The 27,597-nt window shown below is 38.9% G+C and overlaps 4 protein-coding genes across 4 annotated transcripts; all 4 read left to right on the plus strand.

The window, feature by feature from the left end:
• Window positions 1-2,195: 2,195 nt before the first annotated feature.
• Window positions 2,196-3,134, plus strand: LOC311170976 (olfactory receptor 5B3-like; the record flags this gene model as incomplete). The annotated part of the gene is made up of 1 exon (XM_084233508.1): window positions 2,196-3,134. The coding sequence occupies one exon, from the start codon at window positions 2,196-2,198 to the stop codon at window positions 3,132-3,134; it is 939 nt and encodes a 312-aa protein (XP_084089634.1).
• A 4,968-nt stretch (window positions 3,135-8,102) lies between these two features.
• Window positions 8,103-9,041, plus strand: LOC311171177 (olfactory receptor 5B3-like; the record flags this gene model as incomplete). The annotated part of the gene is made up of 1 exon (XM_084233845.1): window positions 8,103-9,041. One exon carries the CDS (start codon window positions 8,103-8,105, stop codon window positions 9,039-9,041), a length of 939 nt encoding a protein of 312 aa, XP_084089971.1.
• A 5,586-nt stretch (window positions 9,042-14,627) lies between these two features.
• LOC311171132 (olfactory receptor 5B3-like) lies at window positions 14,628-15,566 on the plus strand (the record flags this gene model as incomplete). The annotated part of the gene is made up of 1 exon (XM_084233770.1): window positions 14,628-15,566. The coding sequence occupies one exon, from the start codon at window positions 14,628-14,630 to the stop codon at window positions 15,564-15,566; it is 939 nt and encodes a 312-aa protein (XP_084089896.1).
• Window positions 15,567-21,668: 6,102 nt separating this feature from the next.
• On the plus strand, window positions 21,669-22,613 carry LOC311170812 (olfactory receptor 5B3-like; the record flags this gene model as incomplete). Its single annotated transcript, XM_084233255.1, has 1 exon — window positions 21,669-22,613. The coding sequence occupies one exon, from the start codon at window positions 21,669-21,671 to the stop codon at window positions 22,611-22,613; it is 945 nt and encodes a 314-aa protein (XP_084089381.1).
• Between the last annotated feature and the right edge of the window lie 4,984 nt (window positions 22,614-27,597).

Raw genomic sequence — 27,597 nt, forward strand, 5'->3', positions numbered from 1 at the left:
TTTTCAGTTCATGATTATAATGGTAACACAAGTTGAATAATAAAACAGATTGTTAAAGGTACTCAAGACATCATTGATAAAGAGAAGAAATGAAAAATATGTTGCAAAATATGAAGAAACCAAAAGTGCTTTCTGTTGGGGAACAAAATTGTGAGGCAATTCATACAGTTTTAAAATTTCTACTCAATTAAGTATATTTACCAAAGATTAAGAACAACTCCTTGATAATTACCCAAATGAAATAAAAACTTGTGTTTGTACAAAAATTTTAGACATGCTTTTTCATCAGCTTTATTTATAATCACCAAACACTGGAAACAGTATAAAAGGTTTTCAACTGACGAAGAAGAAAAAAAATAAAACATAATATTCACATAATGGAATATGCTTTACAATTTAAAAATCAAGTATAGATACAGTTAAGGATGTGCCTTTAACCGAATTATGTTAAATAAAAAAGCAAGAATTAAAGACTACAGATTCTATGGTCCTAGTAAAGACATTCACACAAAGTAAAAATTATATGCAAAATCTGGTCAGTAATTTTGACAGCGTTGACTCCAAGGAAACCGAGGGATCTAAATCTTAGGAATATACATTAAGAGGTGTGCAGACGATGGGCCTCCCCGGTGGTGCAGCGGTTGAGCTCTGGGTTGCGAAGCTGCCCGCAGCCTCTGAGGCGCCGGTTCAATCCCCGGCTGCTCCCAGGCCCCTGCCCACCCCCGCCGGAGGAGGGTCCCACATGGCGCTCAGACCTCTCCTGCCGCCCGCTGCTCCCCTCAGCAGTGTACTTCGGTCCTTCTGTCTGCTCTGCTCCCCACTCTGGCTCTGGTGAATTCTCTCACCCTCCGGCTCTTCTGACTGTACCCAGTGCTTGTACAAACAAACAAACAAACAAATAAATAAATAAATCTTTGAGGAAAAAAAAAGAGGTGTGCAGATGACTCTCTGCAACTTGTTCATTAAAAATGAAAATAACAAGAAATAACAATGCAAACACATCTGTACCTCCTCAAATTATCTATGTGACCCCATAGGCAGTTTGATTACTTTGTCCCATGGAAAGTGGAGTGAGAAGATAGAGGTGTCCTCATGGGAGACATCCCCTGAGAACCTCATGTCTTCATAATCCACTCTTGGTCCCCATGTGCTAACCCTGTATCCGCCGTGCCTTCTGGAGCTTTATTTACAATGACCAGACTTTGGCCCCAGACCTATTGAACATCATGTGTTCATCACAATGCTGATGGTGTGCACATGCAGACCTTCCTCAGATCTCTGGATTTCCTATGAACTTGCAGCCATGGCCAAGGAAACACTCCAAGGTAAAAATCATATTGAATGACTTTAAAATGAAATGCCTAAATGCATCAAGTTGTTTTAAGATGTTGCTTTGTTACTTGCTAACACAATATCCTGGGCTTATTGAAAGAGGTAATGTTATTATGTCTATTTTAAAATTAAAGACAAAGCTAGAAAAAACACATGATAGCTTCAAGACCTGAACCCATATTTACGCTTTCTTTTTTCCTTTGTTCCCTGCCATAGAGACCTTGGAACTTGTGCCCACTACTGCACAGAGATTTTCTAACAGAACATATGCATTATTCCATGCCTGCATTTTTTTTATATCAAACACACTATTCAGGATTGACTGTTATTTATTTTCAAGTAAAAGGTGAGCTCCTATATTCACTGTATGCTTTTAGTGAAAACTGTATTTGCAGAATTATGGATAAATTACTAGTATTCTGCCTCACTATGTAAGTGAAAATAATAACTAACCCAACCTCACAAATTATTCAGAAGAATCAGTGAACAGAGATGTGGTGTCGAAGCAGTGTACAATTTATTGTCTAGTGGATTGAGCTCTCATTTATAAATTCCATAATTGCCTTGTTGGAAAATTCAGTAAACCTACCAAGTCTCTGCTTAAAAATATAAAGGAAAAAGAAAGTGGTGAGGTGATCCGTGATGATTCCTTTTCATCAATTTAGAATTTCAGATAATATACTCATTAAATTATGCATTCAAAGTAATGTCTGAGGTACAAAGTATTGGGGACACATGCTCTTGCTTTACTGAAATAATGACCCTGATACATAAACATGTGGGTTTCATTGCAATTTCCACTGCTAACTTTCTGTTCCTTTACATCAAATTGCTACGGAACATCTGATTTCTATACAAGCTTCATGGAGAACAGTACAGAAGTGACCCAGTTCATCCTCCTAGGATTGACCAAAGCCACAAACTTACGAATTCCACTTATAATGATCTTCACTCTTATATATGCCATAAACGCCATCGGGAACCTGGGGATGATCCTGTTAATTCTGTTGGACTCTCGTCTCCACACACCCATGTACTTCTTCCTTAGTAACCTGTCTCTGATGGACTTCTGTTACTCTACAGCTGTCACCCCTACGGTCATAGCTGGGTTACTCATGGGAGACAAGGTCATCTCCTACAATGCATGTGCTGCTCAGATGTTCTTTTTTGCAGCCTTTGCCACTGGGGAAGTTTTCATCTTGGCTGCAATGGCCTATGACCGCTATGCCGCCGTGTGCAAACCCCTGCATTATACCACCATCATGACCACAGGTGTGTGTGCAGGTCTTGTCATAGCCTGCTATGCTGCTGGCTTCCTGAATGCCTCCATCCAAGTTGGGGAAGCATTTAGTGGCATTTTCTGCGGCTCAAATGTGGTCCATCATTTTTTCTGTGATGTTCCAGCAGTCATGTCTCTCTCTTGCTCTGATAAACATTTTGGTGAGATGGTTCTTCTTTATGTTGACACCTTCAATGTCTTTTCTGCTCTTTCAGTTATCTTTGTATCCTACATATTCATTTTTATCACCATCCTAAAGATGCGCTCATCTGCAGGCTATCAGAAGACTCTGTCCACCTGTGCCTCTCACTTCACCGCCATCTCCATCTTCTATGGGACGATCATGTTCATGTACTTGCAGCCCAGCTCCAACCATTCGATGGACACAGACAAAATGGCATCTGTGTTTTATACTATGGTCATCCCCATGCTGAACCCCATGGTCTACAGCCTGAGGAACAAGGAGGTCAAGAATGCAATCAAGAAGTTGGGGGAGAAGACAAAGTTGTCCCTGGGATTTTGATTTTAACATTGTATGGGACATAATTAGCTACTCTCATTCCTCTCTATCTTCCTCATATGCTGACTTAAAATTTCCAATACACCTTTAAGTCCTGAAATTATACCCTCACCTTTTCTAAAGGCTATTGTTTAGAATGGGGAAATATATTCTGCAAATGAAGTCTAAATAGTAATGGATAATGAGAAGCATAAAATGTTTGGTTCCATATGTCATAAATATACATATGGTTATTTGACTGATTCACTCTTTCTACATGTATTTTCTCTGCCATATGCACGACAAATACATGGGAAAAAATTAGCAAGACGTATATGAGAGTATTATTGTTAACAAAACTAATTTTAATAATAAATTGTGATCTTATATATAAAGCATATCAAGGTTTATTATTAGTAAAATAGTCCTAGAGTTTGAAGTTGAGGGGAAAAAATGGAATGTAGTTATAATACTATGTGTTTATTTCATTTACATATTTTATTGATGGAATATCCACTTGGCATCATAAATGAATCAAAAATTCTAACTTGTGTGAGTCATTTTGTTGGGCTGATATTTCTCACACTACTTTTCAAAAGGAAAATAGCCATAGCACAAAAAAAACAAGGAAGAAAAATAAAAGCATTTTAAATTTCTATATATATGACTACTTACTCCACATTGTTCAAAAATTGCACTGAGACGTTAATAATGTATTTTAATTCTACAAGTATTTAGATGGTTATGTTGCTTAGTAATTGTTAATTTAAGTTGCATATCTTTTCATTTCTCCAGTTTGTTACCACAGTTAATTAACGATGATTTTTTTCCAAATTTCCTCACAACTCCAAGCTACCTTCTACTTCAGGGATTTGTCCTTGAGTTAAGGCTCTGCAAAATGATACATTATTCCCAGATGTTGTCTGCAATAACCATCTTCATAAATTCTCATCACCCACATCATGTGCACGATTCCCTCATCCTTGTGATTCTTCATAGTTTGATTGACATTGCCTAACTATATATTGTTTGCTCATTACTGTATTTTCTCTCAGCTAGACAACAAATTCAAGACATCATTGACATTTTCTTTAAAATATCATTAAAATGACCCTTGTACTTAAATATATGAGTTGCATTGTAGATTCTCAACAAATATTTGTAAACTGAATGCATGAAATAAAGTTGCAATCTAATGGTCCCATGTGTCGAATCTTTGACCACTGATTATAGTGTGTCATCAGTAATTTAGAGCAGCAGGTAAACTTTAATAGCATCACAAGCTATTGAAAAGGATTGCTTCCTAGAAATCCAGCTCAAGAGTGTCATCACAAACCACCTCATCAGTAGAAGCTTATTTTGTTTATAGAACTCTTCAGTGAGGAATGTGCACTATAATGACCTCTCCATTATAGGTGGTAGAGTGAATTGGGAAGAGATTGAACTACTTGGCAAGATGGTGCTGTAAACCATAACAGAACTAGCATGTCGATTGCTCCCCAGACTGCACAGCTTGTGCCAACCACACATGAATGCCTTGTTAAACAGATAATTTTGCCCAGGAGTTTGTTAGTGAGTGTGGTGTGCTGATATACATTTAAATAACTATGAGCCTATACCCTTGAATCACACAGTGTTGTAGTTCTCAACACAGTGTTGTATGTCATATATAAAAAAAATTCGTCTAAAAAATTAAAGATGATGAAATGATTTTAAAAAGGCTAAATAGGCACTTCAAAAACATGCAGATTGACAAGAGTTGCATGAAAATGTGTTCATCATCACTTATCATCAGGGAAGTGCAGATCAAAACCTCCATGATCACCAGCTCACCCCTCTGAGAATGGCCCATCTCAAAAAGACCTGAAACAAATGATGATGAGGATTTGGAAAGAAACCTCATGCACTCTTGTTGTGAATGAGTCATCCACAGTGTTGTAAAACATTATTATGTCAATAAAGAATACAACTCTCCAAAAAATTTAGTTAGGTTAGAGGGGACAAAATCAGCATGCAAAATTCACCTGTTCTATTCATAAGCAATGAACCTTGAAAATGAAATTAAGGAAGCAATTGTGTTCACAGTAAATATGCCAGAGTAAATAAACAATTGAGAGAGAATTTTGCCAAAGATATGACTGAATTGTACTCTGAAAACTCCTAATAATGTTGAAAAGAATTTCAATAGACCAAAATAAATTTAAAGTACTCCATGTTGATGGGAGGTTTTTCTTCTTTCTTGTAGGATTCATATTTTTGTTCAGTAAGTTTTCTAGAATAAAGACTATTTTTTGCTAGCTGTGATCTCTGAAGACTGCAGTTTTACCTGTGACCCCTGAGTAGAGTGACAGGTATTTCTTTGACCTACACATTGCATCACCATATTCTTCACTCAACATTCACTCATCTGTTTTCCAGAGTTGTAATAATTTTGATTCTCATGGTATTTGTTTGATGTTTCAGATCATTAAAGGGGTGGACCCTTGTAACATACTATTCCTGCTATTTTTAATGCCTTTCTTTTATAAAGACACTGATTATTAGATTTAGGCTACCATATTATCCAGGTAATTGGCACCTTTTAGTGCTCTTAATCTAATTAAATGTGCAATGTATTCTGACTCATGTAATAATTATAGAATCCAGGAACTGACCTGATATGTGTGAGAACATTTGTCAGGCCCTGTTGATTTCCTTCTCACATACTCTTCTCCATGCCCATCACCCAGGGGCCTGGCCAAGTGCAGGGCTCCCTCTGGGTGCTCATCCAAGGCTATGAGGCTTTCCCATCCACAGCTGCACTGTCCACACATGAAGACTCTTCAATCCCTGTAGTGGGAGAAAGATAACTGGAAAGAGTTGGGTGTGCTTCACCTCACCAGAAATGACAGATGTCAATTCATTCTAAGCCCATGGACTACAACTGACACATGTCCCATTGTACTCTAAATGGGCAGGCACATGTAGGGAAGTATGTAAGGTTTAATCTCTATTATTTTGTGACCCATGCTGTAGCAATATTTAGGAAGAGTTCATATTGCCTGAAAAGAGAAAGCAAACATTGTTTAAAAATGAACAAAAAAATGAACAATGATGTAAAATATGTACAAATAAATAATTTTTTAAAAAATGCAACAGAAAAAAAGGACTTAATATTGAACATTTCAGGACACCTAATGTGTGTTAGATATTTTCTCTAGTTTGTGGGTATGGGATCTGCAAATCTTCTTGACAACCCTAAGAGAATGGAGTGATACCATTATCTCCCACTTACCCATGAGAAGCTGGAGTCCAATGATTTAAGTACTTAAACAATTTGATGCCTCAACACTTTTACATAGTGCAAACCTGTAATCACTACATAGGTAACCAAAGGTTACCAAAGGTTCAAAACGACTCCCTGATAATTACCCAAATGAAATAAAAATTTGTGTTTGCACAAAACTTTTAGATATTTTTTTTATCAGCTTTGTTTATAATCACCAAACACTGGAAACATTAAAAAAGGGTTTTCAACTGAGGAAAGAACAAAAAAATAAAACATAATGTTCACAGCATGGAATAATAGTTTGTAATTTGAAATTCCACTATCGACACAGATAAGGATGTACCTTTAACAGAATCATTTTAAGTGAAAAATGCAAGAATTAAATACTATGGATTCTAAGACACTAGTGAAGGACATTCTCACAAAGGTAAAATTACATGGAAAAATCAGGTCAGTAATTATGACAGCATTGACTCCAAGGACGCTGAAGGACCAAAATCTTAGAAATATACATTAAGAGGTGTGCATACTACTCTCTGAAACTTGTTAATTAAAAATTGAAAATAATAAGGAATAACAATGCAAGCACATCTATACACCTGCAAATTATGCTATGGGGTTCCCATAGGCGGTTTGATTACTTTGTCGCTTGGAAAGTGGAGTGAGAAGCAGGAGGTGCCCTCCTGGGGGACATCCCCTGAGAACCTCACGTCTTCATAATCCACTCTTGGTCCCCATGTGCTAACCCTGTATCCGCCGTGCCTTCTGGAGCTTTATTTACAATGACCAGACTTTGGCCCCAGACCTATTGAACATCATGTGTTCATCATAATGATGATGGTTTTCGCATGCAGACCTTCTTCTGATCTCTGGATTTCCTACGAACTTGCAGCCATGGCCAAAGGAGACACTCCAAGGTAAAAATCATATTGAATGACTTTAAAGTGAAGCCCCCTAAACCCACCAAGTTGTTTTAAGACGTTGCTTTGTTACTTGCTAACACAATACCCTGGGCTTATTGAAAGAGGTAATGCAATTATGTCTATTTTAAAATTAATGAGGAAAGTCAGGAAAAACACACGGTAGATTCAGGAGTTGAACCCAGGTTAATGGCTTCTTTTCTTCATGTTCCCTGCCCTAGAGACACTGGAACCTGTGCCCACTACTGCACAGAGCTTCTCTAACAGATTATGTACATTATTCCCTGGCTGCATTTTTTTTTAATCTCAAACACACTATTCGGGATTGACTGTCATTGTTTTCAAGCAGAAGGTGAGCTCCTGTATACACTGTATGCTTTCAGTGAAAACTGTGTTTTTGGAACTATGAATAAATAACTCATTCTCATGTGACTCACACTGTAAGTGAAAATAATAAAGACCCAATCTCACAGCTCTAGTGGCTAAACAGTGTAAAATTTAACCGTCCAGTGAAAGCTTAATATTGCCTTGTTGGAAAATTCAGTAAAGTTTGCAAGTGTCAGTCTAAAAATATATTAAAAAAAACTGTTTTGGTGATCAGTTTAGAGTTCCAGACTACATATACAATAAACAATGCATTAAAGGTAAAGTCTCAGGTATGGAAACTCTTGAGACACATACTCTTGCTATAATGAAATAATGACTACAGTATATTAAGATTCAATTTCACTATAATTTCCACATCTAATTATCTATTCCCTTATTTCTTATTGCTGGAGGACATCTGATTTCTAAACAACCTCCATGGAGAACACCACAGAAGCGACCCAGTTCATCCTTCTAGGACTGACCAAAGTCACAAGCCTGCGAGTCCCACTTATAATGATATTCAGTTTTATATATGCAGTAAATGCCATCGGGAACGTGGGGATGATCCTGTTGATATTTTTGGACTCTCGTCTCCACTCGCCCATGTACTTCTTCCTCAGTAACCTGTCTCTGATAGACTTCTGTTACTCTACATCTGTATTCCCTACAGCCATGGCCGGCTTATTCATAGGAGACAAGGTCATCTCCTACAATGCATGTGCTGCTCAGATGTTCTTTTTTGCACTTTTTGTCACTGGGGAAGTTTACATCTTGGCTGCAATGGCCATTGACCGCTTTGCAGCTGTGTGTAGACCCCTGCATTACACCACCATCATGACCACAGGTGTGTGTGCGGGTCTGGCCATAGCCTGCTATGTAGCTGGTATCACAAATGCCTCCATCCAAGTTGGGGAAGCATTCAGTGGCACTTTCTGCAGCTCCAATGTAGTCCATCATTTTTTCTGTGATGTTCCAGCAGTCATGTCTCTCTCTTGCTCTAAAAATCATTTTGGTGAGATGGTTCTTCTTTATGTTGACACCTTCAATGTCTTTTCTGCTCTTTTAGTTATCTTTGTTTCCTACATATTCATTTTTATCAACCTCCTAAAGATGCGCTCATCTGCAGGCTATCAGAAGGCTGTGTCCACCTGTGCTTCTCACGTCACCGCCATCTCCATCTTCTTTGGAGCACTCATGTTCATGTACTTGCAGCCCAGCTCCAGCCATTCCATGGACACGGACAAAATGGCGTCTGTGTTTTATACTATGGTCATCCCCATGCTGAACCCCATAGTCTACAGCCTGAGGAACAAAGAGGTCAAGAATGCAATCAAGAAGGTGGGTGAGAAGACAAAATTGTCTCTGGGATTGTGATTTTAACATTGTGTGGGGCATAATTAGCTACTTTCATTCCTCTCTATCTTCTTCATGTGTTGACCGGTTAAGTCAAAATATGGTTAAGATACACAGTTAAGTCAAAATGATACCCTCACCTTTCCTAAGGCCTATTGTCTAGAATGGGGAAATATAATGGATAACAAGAAGCACAACATGTTTGGTTCCTGTGTCAAAAATAAATATTAGGGATATTTGGTTTATTCACTTGTTTTTAGGCATTCTCTCTGCCACATGCACTATGAATACATTGGAGCAGAAAATTAGCAAGAAGTAAATAAGAGTATTATTGTTAAAAAACTTACTTAAATTTTAAATTGGGATATTGGTATATTAAAAAAAAATCAAGGTTTTTTAGTAGTTAAATAATCTAAGAGTCCTAACTTGAGAAAAGATGGTATACAGTCATAATACTTTGTGTTTATTTCATTGGAATATTTTATTGACAGAATAAGATTTGTCATTATAAATGAATCAAAAATTCTACTTTGTCTGAGTCATTTTGTTGGGCTGTTATTATCTCAAAATACTTTTCAAAAGGAAAATAGCCACAACACGAAAAAAAGTAGAAAAATAAAAGCATTTTTAATTTCTTCATAGATACTGCCCACTTACACATTGTTTAAAAAAAATGCACTGAGACATTGATAATGTATTTTAAGTCTGCAAGTATTTAGATGGTTATATTGCTTATTAATTTTAATTTTGTTAAGTTGCATTATATCTTTTCACTCTGCCAGTTGTTTTTTTACCACAGTTAATTCACAATGATATTTCCCAATTTTCTCACAAATCCAAGCAAGCTTCTACTTCAGGGATTTTGTCCCTGCTGCTAAGGCTCTGCATAAATGACTCCTTTATTCCCAGATGTTATCTTCAATAACCATCTTCATAAATTCTCATCACCCATCCCATGTGCACAATTCCCTCATCCTGTAGATTCTTCATAGTTTGATTGACATTGGCTAGCTAAAGATTATTTCCTCACTTCTATATTTTCTCTCAACTATGCCATAAATTCCAAGACATCGTTGACGTTTTCTTTAAAACGTCATTAAAATGATCCTTGTACTTCAATATGTGAGCTGCATAGTTGATTCTCAGTAAATAATTATAAACTGAATGCATGAAATAAAGTTGGAATCTACTGGTCCCATGTGTTGAATCTTTGAACCACTGATCATGGTGTGTTTTCAGTAATTTAGAAATAGCACCACAAGCTATTGAAAAGGATTGCTTCCTAGAAATCCAGCTCAAGAGTGTCATCACAAGCCACCTCATGAGTAGAACCTCATTTTGTCTTTAGAACTCTTCAGTGAGGGATTGTAGTGCCAGCAAGGGCACAAAGCAAGTTTTCTGTGATTGGAGCAGATGGGATAAAGGAGAGTCCTGGAGCCCTTGGTGGCTTTCTCAGGCTTTTATTGAGCTTTTACATGTAGTGCAGCACCAGGTACATGGCAGGTAGAGGTGCCGGGGGGCCAGGAAGCCGGTAAGCTTCCAGGCCCCTGGCAAGTCTTCACTCTGGGCTCTCTGACGTTCTTTCTCCCTTTCACTCTCCTGCCTCTGCTTCTCTTGGCCAATATATCAATACTGCAGCCCAGCCATGGCCCACAGAAGTAAACAATGCAACTAAATATAGCAATTTATCAAAATAAAGTTGCCCACCATCAAGCATGCAATCCTAATGGAGGGAGGCCAGAAAAGCCTGAAAATCATTTACCCTACAGGGATAAACACTATTACTACCCCTCCATTATAGGTGGTAGAGTGAAGTGTGGAGAGATTGAACTACTTGGCCAAGACAGTGCTGTAAACCATAACAGAACTAGGATGTAGATAACTCCCCAGACTGCACAGCTTGTGCCAACCACACCTGAACACCTTGTTAAAGAGATAATTCTGCCTGAGAGATTGTTAGTGGGTGTGGTGTGCTGATATACATTTAAAGAAATATGAACATATACACCTGAATCATACAGTGTTGTAAACTCAACACAGTGTTACATGTCACGTCATATAAAAAAATTAAAGATGATGAAATGATTAAAAAAAGAGCTAAATAGACGCTTCACAAACATGCAGATTGATAAGAGGTGCATGAACAAGTGTTCGTCATCACTTATCATCAAGGGAAGTGCAGATCAATCCTCCATGAGACACCAGCTCACCCCTGTGAGAATGGCCCATCTCGAAGAGACCCGAAACAAGTGATGATGAGGGTTTGAAAGAAAAGGGACCTCATGCACTCTTGGTGGGAATGAGTCATCCACAGTGTTGTAAAACATTGTTTCACCAATAAAAAAATACATCTTTCAAAAAGATTTTAATAAAAGCACAGGGGAGAAGCCATAATGCAAAATTCAGCTGTTCTATTCACAAGTGATGAACTTGATTATGACACGAAGGAAGCAACCGGGTTCACAATAAATATGAAATAGTAAATGAACGATCGAGCAATAAAGTTACCCAAAGATATGATGGATTTGTACTCTAAAAGCTCTAAATAACGTTGAAAAGAATTTCAATAGACCTCAGTAAATTGAAAGAACCCCATGTTAATGGGAGGTTTTTGTTGCTTCTTGTTGTGGGAGGTAGAATTTTATTTAATAAGTTTTCTAGAATAAAGACTATTCTGAAGTCTGCAATTTTACCTGTGACCCCTGAGTAGTGGGTATCTCTTTGACCTCCACATTTGCATAACCATATTCTTCACTCAACACTCACTCATCAGTTTTCCAGAGTTCTAACAAATTTGTTTCCAAGGGTATTTTCTTGATGTTTCAGATTGTTAAAGGGTGGACCCTTGAAACATAACAATTTCTGCTTTTTTTATGCCTTTCTTTTGTAAAGACACTGATTATTTGATTATCCAGGTAATTGCATCCTCTTAGTGCTCTTAATATAATTACATGTGCAATGTGTTCTGTAATATTTACAGAATCCAGGAATTGACTTGGTGTGTTTGAGAACCTCTATTCAGCCCCTGCTGATTTCCTTCTCACAGACTCTTCTCCAAGCCCATCACCCAGGGTCCTGGGCAAGTGCAGGGCTCCCTCTGGGTGCTCATTCAAGGCTATGAGGCTTCCCCATCCATAGCTGCACTGTCAACACATGAAGCCTCTTCAATCCTTGCAGCAGAAGAGCGAAAACTTAGAGAACTGGGTGTGCTTCGCCTCACCCAATATGACACATGTCAATTCTTTCTAAGCCCATGGTGGACACCTGACACTTGTACCCAAAATGGGCAAGCACATTCTGCAGGGAACCAGAATAATGTTTAAACCCTATTATTTTGTGAACCATACTGTAGCAATACTTAGTAAGCATTAATAATGAACATTTCTGCACACCTGATGTGTGTTAGGTATTTTTTCTGGTTTGTGTGTATGGGATCTGCAAATCTTCTTGACAATCCTAAAAGGATGGCATGATACCATTATCTCCCTCTTACCCATGAGAAGCTGGAGTCCAATAATTTAAGTACTTAAACAATTTGACGCCTGATCACACTTTTACATAGTGCAAACCTGTAACCTGTAACTCCACATGCCTGCAATGAGGAAGCTATGATATTTGCTTGGGAGTATGAGCTTAGAGACCACGTAAAGAGAAAATGGATTTATGGGATTTTGTTGAAAAGAAATCATGGTCAGGCCATGATTATAGTGGTAACACAAGTTTAATAATAAAACAAATTGCTAAAGGTACTCAAGACATCTTTGATAAAGAGAAGAAATGAAAATAAAATATAAATTAAATTAAATTTTGAAATTTAAGTACCTAGTGCTATAAAGATGAAGAAATCAGAATGTGCTTGCTGTTGGAAATGTAAAATTGTGAGACACTTCACACAGTTTTAAAATTTCTACTCAATTAAGTATATTTACCAAAGATTCAAAACAACTCCCTGATAATTACCCAAATGAAATAAAACTTTGTGTTTGCCCAAAAATTTTAGATGTACACTTTAATGAGCTTTGTTTATAATCACTAAACACTGGAAACAAAATAAAAGATTCTTAACTGAGGAAAGAAGAAATAAAATAAGGTCACAACATGGAATACTACTTTGCAATTTAAAATTCCATGAAAGATACAGATAAGGATGTGCCTTTAGATGAATTATTTTAAGTGAAAAATGAAAGAATCAAACACTGTGGATTCTAAGGCCCTAGTGAAGGACATTCTCAGAAAGACAAAATTATATGAAAAATCAGGTCAGTAATTATGACAGCATTGATTCCAAGGACCATGATGGACCAAAATCTTAGAAGTATACATTAATAGGTGAGCATACTACTCTCTGAAACTTGTTAATTAAAAATGAAAATAATAAGAAATAACAATACAAACACAGCTGTACATTCTCAAATTATCTATGTGATCCCATAGGCAGTTTGATTACTTTGTCCTTTGGAAAGTGGCGTGAATTGCAGGAGGTGCCCTCATGGGGGACATCCCCCGAGAACCTCACGTCTTTATAATCCACTCTCGGTCCCCATGCGCTAACCCTGTATCCACTGTGACTTCTGGAGCTTTATTTACAATGACTAGACTTTGGCCCTAGACCTTTTGAACATCTCATGTGCTCATCAGAATGCTAATGGTTTGCACATGCAGACCTTCTTCTGAGCTCAGGATTTTCTACAAATTTGAAGCCATGGCCAAGAAAACACTCCAAGGTAAAAATCATACTGAATTACTTTAAAATGAAACCCCTACACCCATCAAGTTGTTTTATAGGCATTGGTTTGTTATTTACAAGCATATTCCATGGGCTTATTGAAAGAGGTAATTTTATTATTTTATTTCATAAATAGGGAGAAAACAAGGAAGAAAAAATGATAGATTCGATCTTGAACCCACATTAATGTGTTTTTTTTTTTTCTCTCTCCATTGTTCCCTGCCTTAGAGTCCTTGGATAATGCGCCCACTACTGCACAGAGCTTCTCTAACAGACTCTGTGCATTATATCACGGCCTGATTGTTTCTTATCTCAAACATACTATTCAGGATTGACTGTCATTTGTTTTCAAGTAGAAGGTGAGCTCCTGTGTACAATGTATGCTTTTAGTGAAAACAGTGTTTGTAGAACTATGAATAAATTACTCAGTCTCATGTGACTCACGATGTAAGTGAAACTAATAATTACCCAACCTCACAAATTGTTGAGAAGAATCAGTGAACACAGCTACAATGTCTAAGCAGTGTAAAATATAATTGTCTAGTGAAAGCTTAGCTCTTATTTATAAATTGCAGAATTGCCCTGATGAAAAATTCACTATTCCAAGTCTCATTCTAAAAATATGAAGGAATTAAAAACTGACTAGGTAATCCATGAAGATTCCTTATTTCATTAGTTTAGAATTCCAAATAATTTAGACATTAAAATATGCATTGAAGGACATATTCTTAGGTACAGAGAGTCTTGATATAAATACTCTTGCTGTAATAAAATAATGACCCTGGTATATAAACATATAATTTTCATTGTAATTTCCACATCTAACTCTATATTCCTTTATATCTTTTTGCTGGAGGAAATCTGATTTCTAAACAAGCTCCATGGAGAACACCACAGAAGTGACCCAGTTCGTCCTCCTAGGACTGACCAAAGCCATAAACCTACGAACCCCACTTATAATGATGTTCATTCTTATATATGTCATTAACGCCATTGGAAACCTGGGGATGATCCTGTTGATTTTTGTGGACTCTCGTCTCCACACGCCCATGTACTTCTTCCTCAGTAATCTGTCTCTGATGGACTTCTGTTACTCTACAGCTGTATTCCCTACAGTCATGGCTGGTTTATTTATAGGAGATGAGGTCATCTCCTACAACGCATGTGCTGCCCAGATGTTCTTTTTTGCAGCCTTTGCCACGGGGGAAATTTTCATCTTGGCTGCAATGGCCTATGACCGCTACGCAGCCGTGTGCAAACCCCTGCATTACACCACCATCATGACTACAGGTGTGTGTGCATGTCTGGCCACAGTCTGCCATGCTGGTGGTTTTCTAAATGCCGTCATCCATGTTATAGAAACATTCGGCCTCACTTTCTGCAGCTCCAATATGGTCCATCACTTCTTCTGTGATATTCCAGCAGTCATGGCTCTATCTTGCTCTGATAAGCATATTGCTGAGATGGTTGTTGTTTATGTAGACACCTTCAATGTCTCTTCTGCTCTTTCGGTTATATTCGTATCCTACGTGTTCATTTTTATCACCATCTATAGGATGCGCTCATCTGCAGGCTATCAGAAGGCTCTGTCCACCTGTGCTTCTCACGTCACCGCCATCACCATCTTCTTTGGGACGATCATCTTCATGTACCTACAGCCCAGCTCCAGCCATTCCATGGACACGGACAAAATGGCGTCTGTGTTTTATACTATGGTCATCCCCATGCTGAACCCCATAGTCTACAGCCTGAGGAACAAGGAGGTCAAGAATGCGATCAAGAAGGTGGGTGAGAAGACAAAATCGTCTCTGGGATTCTGATTTAACATCGTGTGGGGCATAATTAGCTACTTTCATTCCTCTCCATCTTCTTCATGTGCTGACTTACAATCTAAGATAAACCTTTAAGTCCTGAAGTGATGCCCTCACCTTTTCTAAAGTCTATTGTCTAGAATGAGGAAATCTGACAACAATGGAAGTTTAACTAAGAATGGCTAAGGGAAAGCACAAAATGCTTGGTTCTACCTTTCAAAAATGCATATTAAAGATATTTGACATATTCATTTTCTCTCTGTGCATTTTCTCTGCTGTGGGCACTATAAATACATGGTTGTAGCTAAGCAGCAAGAGGTAAATGAGAATATTCTTTTTAACAAAACTAATTTAAATATTAATATTGACATATAAAATATATCAAGGTGTTTTTAGTTGTAAAATAATCTAAGAGTCCTAAGTTGAGAAGAAACAGATACAGCCATAATACTATGTGTTAGTTCATTGGCATATTTTATTGAAAGAATATAAATGAATCAAAAATTCTACATTGTCTGAGTCATTTTGTTGGGCTTATATTTTCCCATTATACCTTTCAAAAGGAAAATAGTCACCACACAAAAAAAGGAAGAACAATAAAAGCTTTTACAATTTCAGTATAGATGACTGCTCTCTTGCATTGTTCAAAAAATGCACTGATACATTAATAATGCATTTTACATCTACAAATACTTTAGACAATTATGTTGCTTATTAATTGTTAATTTAGTAAAGTTGCATTATATTTTTTCACTTCTCCAGTTATTTATCACAGTTAATTCACAATGATTTTTTTCACAATTTCCTCACAAGTTCAAGCAGATTCTACGGCAAGGACTTTTTTTCTTGGTGTGAAAGTTCTACATAAATGACACCTTATCCCAGGCATTGTCTTCCACAAGCATCTTCATAAATATCATCACCCACCCCACGTGCACTATTCCCTCATCCTGTGTGATTCTTCATAGTTAGATTGACATTGCCTAACTATATATTATTTCCTCACTAATATATTATCTCTCTCTACAGCTAGACTATAAATTTGAAGAAATCAGTGATGTTGTTTTCATTAAAACATGATCCTCATGCTTAAATATGTGTGTTGCTTTGTAGATTCTCAATAAATGCTTGTAAACTGAATGCATGAAATAAAGGCTGGGCTCTAATTGTCCCAATGTGTTGAATCTTTGAACCTCTGATAATAGTGCTCCCCTACAATTTAGAGCTGCCAGATAGACTTTAATAGCACCCTGAGCTATTTAACAGGATTGCTCAAGAGTGTCATCTCAAACCACCTCATGAACAGAACCTCATTTCATCTCTAGACTCTTTCAGGAGGGGTATACAATATTATTACCCCTCCATTTATAGGTGATAGTAAAGTGGAGAGAGATTAAACTACTTGACCAAGAACATCCTGAAAAGCATGACAGAACTAGAACTTAAAAATAGTTCTCCGTGACAGCACAGCTCACATTCATGACAACCATACTTGAATGCTTTGATGAAAGAGATAATTCTGTGGGGGTTTGTTAGTGGGCATGGTGTGAAATACATTTAAGCGGTATGAATCTATCGCCCTATATCATATTGTGTTGTAAACCTCAACACAGTGTTATATGTCACCTCATAAAAAATAAATATAATAAGCATTCACCTAAAATATTGCAGATTATGAAATGAGCAGAAGGGCTAAATAGACACTTCAAACACAAACATGGCCAAGAGGTGCATGACAAAGTGCTCGTCATCATTTACCATCAGGGAAGTGCAGATCAAAACTTCCATGAGACACCAGCACACCCCTGTGAGAATGGCCCATCTTGAAAAGACCTGAAACTAGACATGATGAGGGCGTGGAAAAAAAGGGACCTCTTGCACTCTTGGTGGGAATGAGTCATTCACAGTGTTGTAAAACATTATTACCTCCATAAGGAATACAACATTCAAGAAGACTTTAGTGAAGTTATAGGGACAAGATAAGAATGCAAAATTTAGATGTTCTATTCTCAAGCAATGACCCCTGACAATGAAATTAAGGAAGAAACTGCATTCATAATAAATCTGAAAGAGAATCGAGAGATAAAATTAACTAAAGATATGACTGAATTATACTCAAAAAACTCGAAATAATGTTGAAAATAATTTCAATAGACCTAAATAAATTTACAGAACCCCATGTTTAAAAACTCTCTCTCCTTCTCCCTGCTGAATGGGAAGGGCACAAGAGACTATAGTGACAGTTCACGGGTGACTGGGTGGTTGGAATTTGGTGGGAACCACACCTGAGAGGAGGGGGAGAAAACAAACTGTACAAAAATGAATAGTGATGTGAAATATATTAGTGAGAAAATAAAATATGTAAAAAAAAGGTGAAAAGATTAGTCAAATAAATAATTTTATTCTGTAACAGTGAAATAATGTGCAACCATGAAAATGACAACAATTAAAAGATTTTTTTTTTAAAAAAAAGGAAGAACCCCATTCCCATGTTTATGGGATGTTTTCTTGTTTTTCTTGTGGGATATAGAGTTTTGCTAAATAAATTATCTAGAGAAAAGACTATTCTTTGTTAGCTGTGGTCTCTAAAGCCTACAGTTTTACATGTGACCCCTGAATAGTGGGACAGGTATTTCTTTGACCTACACATTTGCATCACCATATTCTTCACTCAACTTTCACTCATCTGTTTTCTAGAGTTCTAACAATTTTGATTGCAAAAGTATTTGCTTGATGTTTCACAGATCGTTGATGGGGTAGACCCTGAAACATACTATTTCTGCTATTTTTTATGCCTTTCTTTTATAAAGACACATATTATTAGATTTAGGCTACCAAATTTTCCAGGTAATTACCTCCTCTTAGTGCTCTTAATCTAATTACATGTGCAATGTATTCTGACTCATGTAATATTTACAGAATCCAGGAATTGACCTGGTGTGTGTGACAACGTTTATTCAGGCCCTGATGATTTCCTTCTCACAGACTCGTCTCCATGCCCATCACCCAGGGGCCTGACCAAGTGCAGAACTCCCTCTGGGTGCTCCTCCAAGGCTCTGAGGCTTCCCCATCCACAGCTGCACTGTCAACACCTGAAGCCACTTCAATCCCTGTAGCGGGAGAGGGATAATGGACAGTAACAAATGTGCTTCACCGCACCCAGAAATGACACGTCAATTCTTTCTAAGCCCATTGTCGACACCTGACACATGTCCCATTGTACCCAAAATGGGCAGGCACATGCAGGGAAGATGTAATGTTTAAACACCATTATTTTGTTAGCCATGCTGTAGCAATATTTAGTACAGTTGAGCATTTCAGAACACCTGATGAACATTTGAACATTTCAGAACACCTGATGTGTGTTAGATATTTTCTCTGTTTGTATGTATGGAATCTGCAAATCATCTTGTCAATCCTAAGCGGGTGGCATGATATCATTTTCTTCCTCTTACCTATGAGAAACTGTAGTTTGATGATTAAATTACTTGAACAACTTGATGCCTAATCACACTTTTATGTAGAGCAAACCTATAACCACTTTGCATGCCTGCAATAAAGAAGCTGTGATAATTTTGCTTAGGAGTATGAGCTTACAGGCCACTAGCTTAGAGAGAAGAATGGATCTATGGGCTTTTGTAAAAAGAAATTTTCAGTGATTATAGTGGTAACACAAGTTGAATAATAAAACAGATTGTTAAAGATACTCAAGACATCATTGATAAAGAGAAGAAATGAAAATAAAATATAAATTAAATAATAAAATATAAATTAAACTAAAATTGAAATTTAAGTAGCTAGTACTGCAAAGATGTGAAGAAACAAGAATGTGCTTGCTGTAGGGAATGTAAAATCTGGAGGCACTTCATAAAGTTTTGTAATATTTACTCAATGGAGTATATTTACCAAAGGTCCAAAACAACTCCCTGATAATTACTCAAATGAAAAAAAAAAAATTGTGCTTGCACAAATATTTTACCATGTTTATATCAACTTTGTTAATAATCATCAAACACTGGAAACAATATAAAAGGTTCTCAACTGAGGAAAGAAGAAAAATATAAAACATAAGGTTCACAGCATGGAACATTACTTGCAATTTTTAATTCCACTATACATATAGGTAAGGATGTGCCTTTAAATGAATTGCATTGTGAAAAATGCCAGAATCAAAGACTGTGGATTCTAAGACCCTAGTGAAGGACATTTTCACAAAGGAAAATTATATGAAAAAAACAAGTCAGTAATTATGACAGTGTTGACTCCAAGGAAGCAGAAAGGTCAAATTATTAGAAATATGCATTAAGAGGTGTGCATACTACTCTCTGAAACTTGTAATTAAAAATGAAAATTATATGAAATGGGATGCATATACATCTGTACACCCTCAAATTATGCTATGTGGTTCCCACAGGCAGTTTGATTACTTTGTTCTTTGAAAAGTGGAGTGAGAAGACAGAGGTGCCCTCATGGGGAACATCCCCTGAGAACCTCATGTCTTTATAATCCACTCTCAGTCCCCATGCGCTAACCCTGTATCCACCGTGACTTCTGAAGCTTCATTTACAATGACCAGACTTTGGCCTAGACCCTTTGAACATCATGTGTTCATCTGAATGCTGATGGTTTCCACATGCAGACCTACCTCCTACTTTAGGATTTCCTATGAACTTATAGCCATGGCCAAGGAAACATTCAAGGTAAAAATCATATTGAATAACTTTAAAGTGTAGCCCCCTAAAAGTATCAAGTTGTTCTTTAGACATTGGTTTATTATTTCCAAACATGATTCCCTGAGCTACATGACAGAGGTGATTTTATTATGTTTACTTTACAAATAAAGAATGCAAGTGACCCTTCCACAAGAACACATGGTCGATTCAGAACTTGAACCCATGTTCATGGTTTTTTCATCATTGTTCCTTGTCTTAGAGACCCTGGAACCTGAGCCCACTGCTGCACAGAGCTTCTCCAACAGAATCTGGGCATTATTCCATGGCTGGATTTTTTTTTTAGCCTCAAACACACTATTGAGGATTGACAGTCGTTTGCTTGGAAGCAGAAGGTAAGCTCCTACATTCAATGTATGCTTATAGTGAAAACTGTAGTGAACCAACAGGTATGGGACAGCTGTTGTGGTTTGTTGTAATAGACATAGATATTGTCAACATTTTCCTTAAAATCCAAGGTGAAACTGAGGAGCAAATGTCAAATGCTCCAGCAACAGAAACTTAGACATTAAAAGGGGGGGAACATCATACCCTGCCCTCCAGAGAGGATGAGGGGATTAAAAGTGATGCTCTGATTAAGCAGAAAGTTCATCTAATTCACCATGTGCCAGCTTTGGAGAAAAAAATAGCCCAGGAGAAATGGCGCTTATTAGGACTCCAAAAGGAACCAAAGTGAAATAGCAAAATCCAAATTTCGTTTAACATTTCCACATAATGGCATCCTTATTGTTTCCGTCTTGTCTACAAATGTCAACAGTGATGTAGATAAAATATTGCACTTTTCATTAATTTTAATCTTGAATCTTGCTCATAAAGATGTGTAATTTCAGACCATGACAGATCTTACCCAATCTTCACTGTGAAACCCCAAACACTGAGTGTGGACAAGTGGAGATGATGAGTAATTGTAAATAGAGTTTTTTCTAATTTAATTGAAATGTAGGAAAGAGCATGAGACTTGGGTTACACTTGACCCAGGAACAAAATTTGGCTTGCCAGTGAATATATGTGGAACCATGAATAAATGACTCATTCTCTTGTGCCTGGCTATGTAAGGAAGATAATGACTACTCAGCCTCAGAAATTGTTGAGAAGTATTGGTGAACATAGCTGTAGTGTCTAAAGCTGGTCTAAGGGAAGCTGAACTCTCATTTGCAAATTCCATAATTGCCCAGTCAGACTATTTCACTAAACATTCAAGTCTCGGTTTAAAGAATGAAAAACTGGTGAGGTTCTCCATGATGATTCCTTCTTCATTAAGTTAGAATTCTAGATAACTTGTACATTAAATTATACATTGATGGTCATGTTTTAGGTACAGAGAGTCTGGAGACACATACATATCCTATTGCTGTAAGTCATCTGATTTCTAAAAACCTCCATGGAGAACACTACAGAGGTGACACAGTTCATTCTGCTAGGACTGACCAAAGCCACAAATCTACGCATCCCACTTGTAATGATCTTCACTCTTATATATGCTGTAAATGTCATTGGGAACCTGGGGATGATCTTGTTGATTCTGTTGGACTCTCGTCTCCACACGCCCATGTACTTCTTCCTCAGTAACCTGTCCCTGATGGACTTCTGTTACTCTACAGCTGTCACCCCTACAGTCATAGCTGGGTTGTTCATATGCGACAAGGTCATCTCCTACAATGCATGTGCTGCTCAGATGTTCTTTTTTGCAACCTTTGCCACTGGGGAAGTTTTCATCTTGGCTGCAATGGCCTATGACCGCTATGTCGCCGTGTGCAAACCCCTGCATTACACCACCATCATGACCGCAGGTGTGTGCGCAGGTCTGGCTATAGTCTGCTATGCTGGTGGTTTCCTCAATGCCATCATCCATGTTGGGGAAACATTCAGTCTCACTTTCTGCAGCTCCAATAAGGTCCATCACTTTTTCTGTGATGTTCCAGCTGTCATGTCTGTCTCTTGCTCTGATAAACATCTTGCTGAGATGGTTCTTGTTTATGTAGACTCCTTCGTTGTATTTTCTGCTCTTTCCGTCATCTTTGTATCCTACGTGTTCATTTTTATCACCATCTATAGGATGCGCTCATCTGCAGGCTATCAGAAAGCTCTGTCCACCTGCGCTTCTCATGTCACAGCCATCACCATCTTCTTTGGGACGATCATCTTCATGTACTTGCAGCCCAGCTCCAGTCATTCCATGGACACAGACAAAATGGCTTCTGTGTTTTATACTATGGTCATCCCCATGCTGAACCCCATAGTCTACAGCCTGAGGAACAAGGAGGTCAAGAATGCAATCAAGAAGTTGGGAGAGAAGATAAAATTGTCTCTGGGATTGCAATTTTAACATTGTGTGGGACATAATTAGCTTTCATGCCTCTCAATCTTCTTCATGTATTGACCTATAATTAGCAATACACTTAAGTCCTGAAGTGATGCCCTCACCTTTTCTAAAGTCTATTATCTAGAATGAGGAGAGCAGACAACAATGGAAGTCTAACTAAGAATGGCTAAGGGGAAGCACAAAATGTGTATTTCTATGTTTCAAAAATACATATTAAGGATATTTGGCTTATTCACTTGTTCTGCATGTATTTTCTCTGCCGTGGGCACTACAACCACATGGGTGCATCAAATAGCAAGTGGAAAATGAGAGTATTGTTTTTAACCAAAGTAATTGAAATATTGAATTGGGATATTGATATATAAAATATGTCACAGTGTGTTTACTTGAAAAATAATCTAAGACTCCTAATTTGGGGGGAAAGGGATACACTCACAATACTTTGTGTTTATTTCATTGGCATATTTTATTGACAGAATATAGACTTAACATCATACATGAATCAAAAATTCTGCCTTGCTTGAGTCATTTTGTGAGCTTGTATTTCCTCATTATACCTTTCAAAAGGAAAATGGCCACAACAAATACAAGGAAGTAAAGTACAAGCATTTTCAATTTCTGCCTAGATGACTCCTAATTTGCATGCCTTGAAAAATGCAGAGAGTTATTAACAATGTATTTAATGTCTACAAATGCTTCTGATGGTTACCTTTGCTTATTAAGCCTTAATTTAGTTAGGTTTCATTGTATCTTTTCACTCTTCCAGTTTGTTGCACGGTTCATTCACAATGATTTTTTTTTTCAAAATGTCCTCAGAACTCTAAGCAGCATTTATGTGCTTGCAATTTTGTCCTTGCTGGCTTCTCAATGGGGACTGTGAAGGTTCTGCTTCAATGACATTCTATACCAGATATTGTGTTCAATAGCCATCTTGAGTAATGTTCATCACCCACCCCATTGCTCCAGCACCAGAGTCTAGCCTTTCACGTGGGAAGGATGCAGTGGACATTCACTGAGTTTCCTCGAGGTCATCTGCACAGCCCTACTCTGTGCCACGGGCTGGTGGCAGCTGACTTGGACTGGTGGGAGAGGCCATCCTTAGCGTGCTTGTTCCATCATGTTGATGACAACTTATTGACCAGTGACTGTCTTGCAGATTTGGAAAAAGCTGTACCTCTCCTGTGGACACACCTGAAAACCTGTGGCCTGGGCTGAGCAGCACTCTGTTACAGTTCCTATTTCTTTTGCAGGTTATGAGTACAGCGTCCTCCACTCCTCATCAAGGGAACTGGCAGAAGAATGACACATAGATTGTATGGTGAAAAACCCTGATGAGGTGGAATTTAAGGAAAATGAGTAAATCAGGCTATTTTTCATCTTCCACACAACACACATCCCATACCTGAAATGCTCTGTTTCTCACCATTCAGACCTCTAGCAAACAACCATGGGCCGTACATTGGCAACAATGTTTTGATTGTGTGAATGTGGGCACCTAGTGTGTAAAAGGGGCTAGTGAGTGGAGTTGCTGTTCTGGCTCTCTTAGTGCTGAAGTCTCTCCCTTGATCTGTCTGCCTGACTGTGTGTATGGTCCCCTGTCTCACCATGAAAGCTCTGCAAAATCTACCAAAGGCTCCAAATTTTCTTCTCATCTATAAGAACTGACAGTGAAGCTGCCCTGGCCTGGAATGGCCATGAGACACATGGCCTAACTTTGTAAAAGCTCCTTCTGCACTAGACTCTACATTCCCAGACATCAGTGACATGGCTTTCATAACATGATCTTTTGGCTTAAATATGTGTGTTGCACAGTTGATTCTCAGTAAGTATTTGTCACCTGATGCATGTAATAAATGTTGGAGTCTAATTGTCCCATGTGTTGACTCTTTGAACAACTGATTATAGTGCTTCCCCTATAACTGAGATCTGCCAGATTCAATAGTACTCCAAGCTATTGAACAGGATTGCTTCTTATAAATCCAGCTTTAGAGTGTCATCTCAAACCACGTCATGTGCATAACCTCATTTCATCCTTAGAACTCTTCTATGAGGGTACCCAATATTATTTCCCCTCCACTTGTAGGTGGTATACTGAAGTGTAAAGAGATTAAACTACTTGGCCAAGATTGTCCTGTAAACCTTGACAGAACCAGCACTTAAAGATAGTTCTCCACGACAGCGCAGCTCACACTTGTGATATCCACACTTGAATACCTTCATAAAAGTGATAATTCTGCCTGGGGTGTTGTTAGTGTGTGTGCTGTGCTAACATACATGTAAAGAGGTATGAACCTATCCCCCTAAATCATACAGTGTTGTAACTTCAACAGTTTCTATGTCACAGCAAAAAATAATAATATTATACATTCATCTTAAAAATTAAGATGCTGAAATGATAAAAAAGCTAAATAGACACTTTAAAACATGCATGAGATGCACAACATGGCGGCGAGGAGACCCTGCGAGTAAGATCTCCCATTAAACAAAGTTAATAGGGAGGAAAAGCGGCAGGTCCCAGTGAGAACTGGGACATGGAAGATAAACGGATGACTCCAGCAAACTGCCCGAAGAAGAAAGTTGCCATAAAAGAGGACCAGAAGGGAGGAAAGCGCAAAACCCTGCTCCCCTCCCCCGCCCATAGAGGCGGCACTCTCAGACCCGCAGAGAGGAGGAAAACAACAAACTAAAAGGACCAACAAGAACAAACTACTCAGCAAGCGGGACTGTGAGTGGAAAGGAAATATTTCAGCCACCATAGCCCGTGAACGGGAGCTGTGGAGAATCCTGCAGGATCCACCGAAGCGGTGCGCTCCAGGCGCCATTAAAGAGAGACCCCGCCCCCCAGGAGGAGACCAGCACCAGCACACAGCCCCTGCCACCTGGTAACCTTGCGAGGAAAAGCGGCACGCTGGAAAACCAGACGCAGATAGGAATCGGGATTGCTCGGAAAAGCGGCGCACTGGAAAAGCAGACACGGATCGGGATCGGGATTGCGCGGAAAAGCGGCACAGACCAGAATCGGGATCGTGCGGAAAAGCAGTGCAGTTGAAAAGCAAGCGCAGGTCCCCGCGCCTGCGACCTAGGCTTGCGGGGAGACGCGCGGAGGCCCTCACTGAGTGAGCAGGAACCAGGCTCCCAGGCACGGGAGCCGGATTCAAAAGGCGCCATTCCCACGCCACTGAACTGGGCTACAGCCCACGTCCTGGAACTGAGAGATTTGGAACTGAGACCCGGGGCACGAAATTAGGGGCGTGGGTTCCCCACAACGGTGGGGCACAAGGCAGACACAGCACCCCAAAGCCATTGAGGTGTACCCTACCATTCCCGCTCTGTTCCCTGTCCCACGGGGTGGAAAATCAGCTCCCCAAGGGCTCTAGGAGAGATCTCTGGCGCCACCTAGCCACTTGAAGCCAGCAGAGGCTCCTGGAGGAGCCAGTGGCTGGGGAGTTAGCCCACGCCGGGCCCCTTCCGACCAGTAGTCTGAGCCCACAGGGGGAGCGAGCACCCACAGCCGGGGCAGACCAGGTGCGCAGAAGAGTGTGCCTGAGACCGGACGCGCAGGGAGTGTGTCCCACATCACCATTTTAGAACAGGGACATTTCTTCAGTAAAGACTACATTTCTTCAGTAAAGAAGGCTTCCTCAGGAGCCAGAGTTGAGCGGGGGAAGTCCGCCCAAGCCAGACCCCCTCTGGCCTGCAGTACAAGCCCAGAGGGGGAGCAGGAACCCACCGCCGGGGCAGACCAGGCGCACAGTGGAGTGTGTCCTCACATCGGCATTTTAGAACAGGGACCTTTCTCCAGTAAAGACTGCTTGAAACTGACATATGGCTCCAGGAGGAACCAGAGGGGAGCAGAGAAGCTCGCCCAAGATGCAGGCCAGTCCCAACAACACACTGTCCCAAAGCATACGGCAAATTAGAAAACAGACAGTAGGGAGTAGAAGAACCACACGCAACCTAGCAACTCCCCAGGGAAAAAGCACACGACAAAAAGAAAACCAGCCCCCAGATTGCAACGACAGTAACTTGGAAGAACTTCTGAGCCTTCCAGAAAGAGAATTTAAAATTGCCCTGATTAAAAAACTGACAGAAGTCATAAAGGAAAACAATGATAAGGGAAAAATAATCAACGATCAGAAGAATGCAATCGAGTCCCTAGAGAAGGAAAACAATGGTCAGAAGAATGAAATTGAGTCCCTAAAGAAGGAAGTAAAAGAAATGCAGGAGATCAAAGAATTAATGGAAGAACTAAAGAATTCTGGGAAAAGCAATGAAAGCAGAATAGATGAAATGGAAGAACGAATAAGTAATCTTGAAGACACAGAAATAAAAAGAACCAAAACAGAAAAGGAAAGAGAAGTACGAAGGAAAAAGAACGAAGAAAGACTTCGGGAACTATCTGACTCCATGAGGAAAGGAAATATAAGAGTTATAGGAATACCAGAAGGAGAGGAGAGAGATGTAGGAACAGAGAAAATATTCAAAGAGATAATTGAAGAGAACTTCCCAAATGTGAAGAAGGAGCTGAAAATTGATATACAAGAAGCAAGAAGAACACCAAACTTCCACGACGAAAGGAAAAATACAGCAAGACATATAATAGTAAAGCTCCCAAGAATCCAGGACAAGGAAAAAATAATGAAGCTGGCAAGAGGGAAGAAAAAGATAACATTCAAAGGAAAACCAATCACGCTGACATCAGACTTCTCCGAAGAAACACTACGGGCAAGGAGAGAGTGGAGGGACATAGTCAACAGACTCCAAGAAAACAGATGCCAACCAAGAATACTCTATCCCGCAAAGCTCTCCTTCCTCTTTGAAGAAAGAATATGGACCTTCCCAGACAAACAGAAACTCCGGAATTTCATTACAACTAAACCCCCACTCCAAAAAATACTACAAGGAGTCCTAAAGCCAGAACCTCAGAGGGACGAATAACAATGAAAGAAGGCCAAAAAAAAAAAGTTATTAAAAGAATAAATAAATA

The sequence above is a fragment of the Talpa europaea genome (assembly GCF_964194135.1).
Source record: "Talpa europaea genome assembly, chromosome: 1".
Classification (NCBI taxonomy): domain Eukaryota; kingdom Metazoa; phylum Chordata; class Mammalia; order Eulipotyphla; family Talpidae; genus Talpa; species Talpa europaea.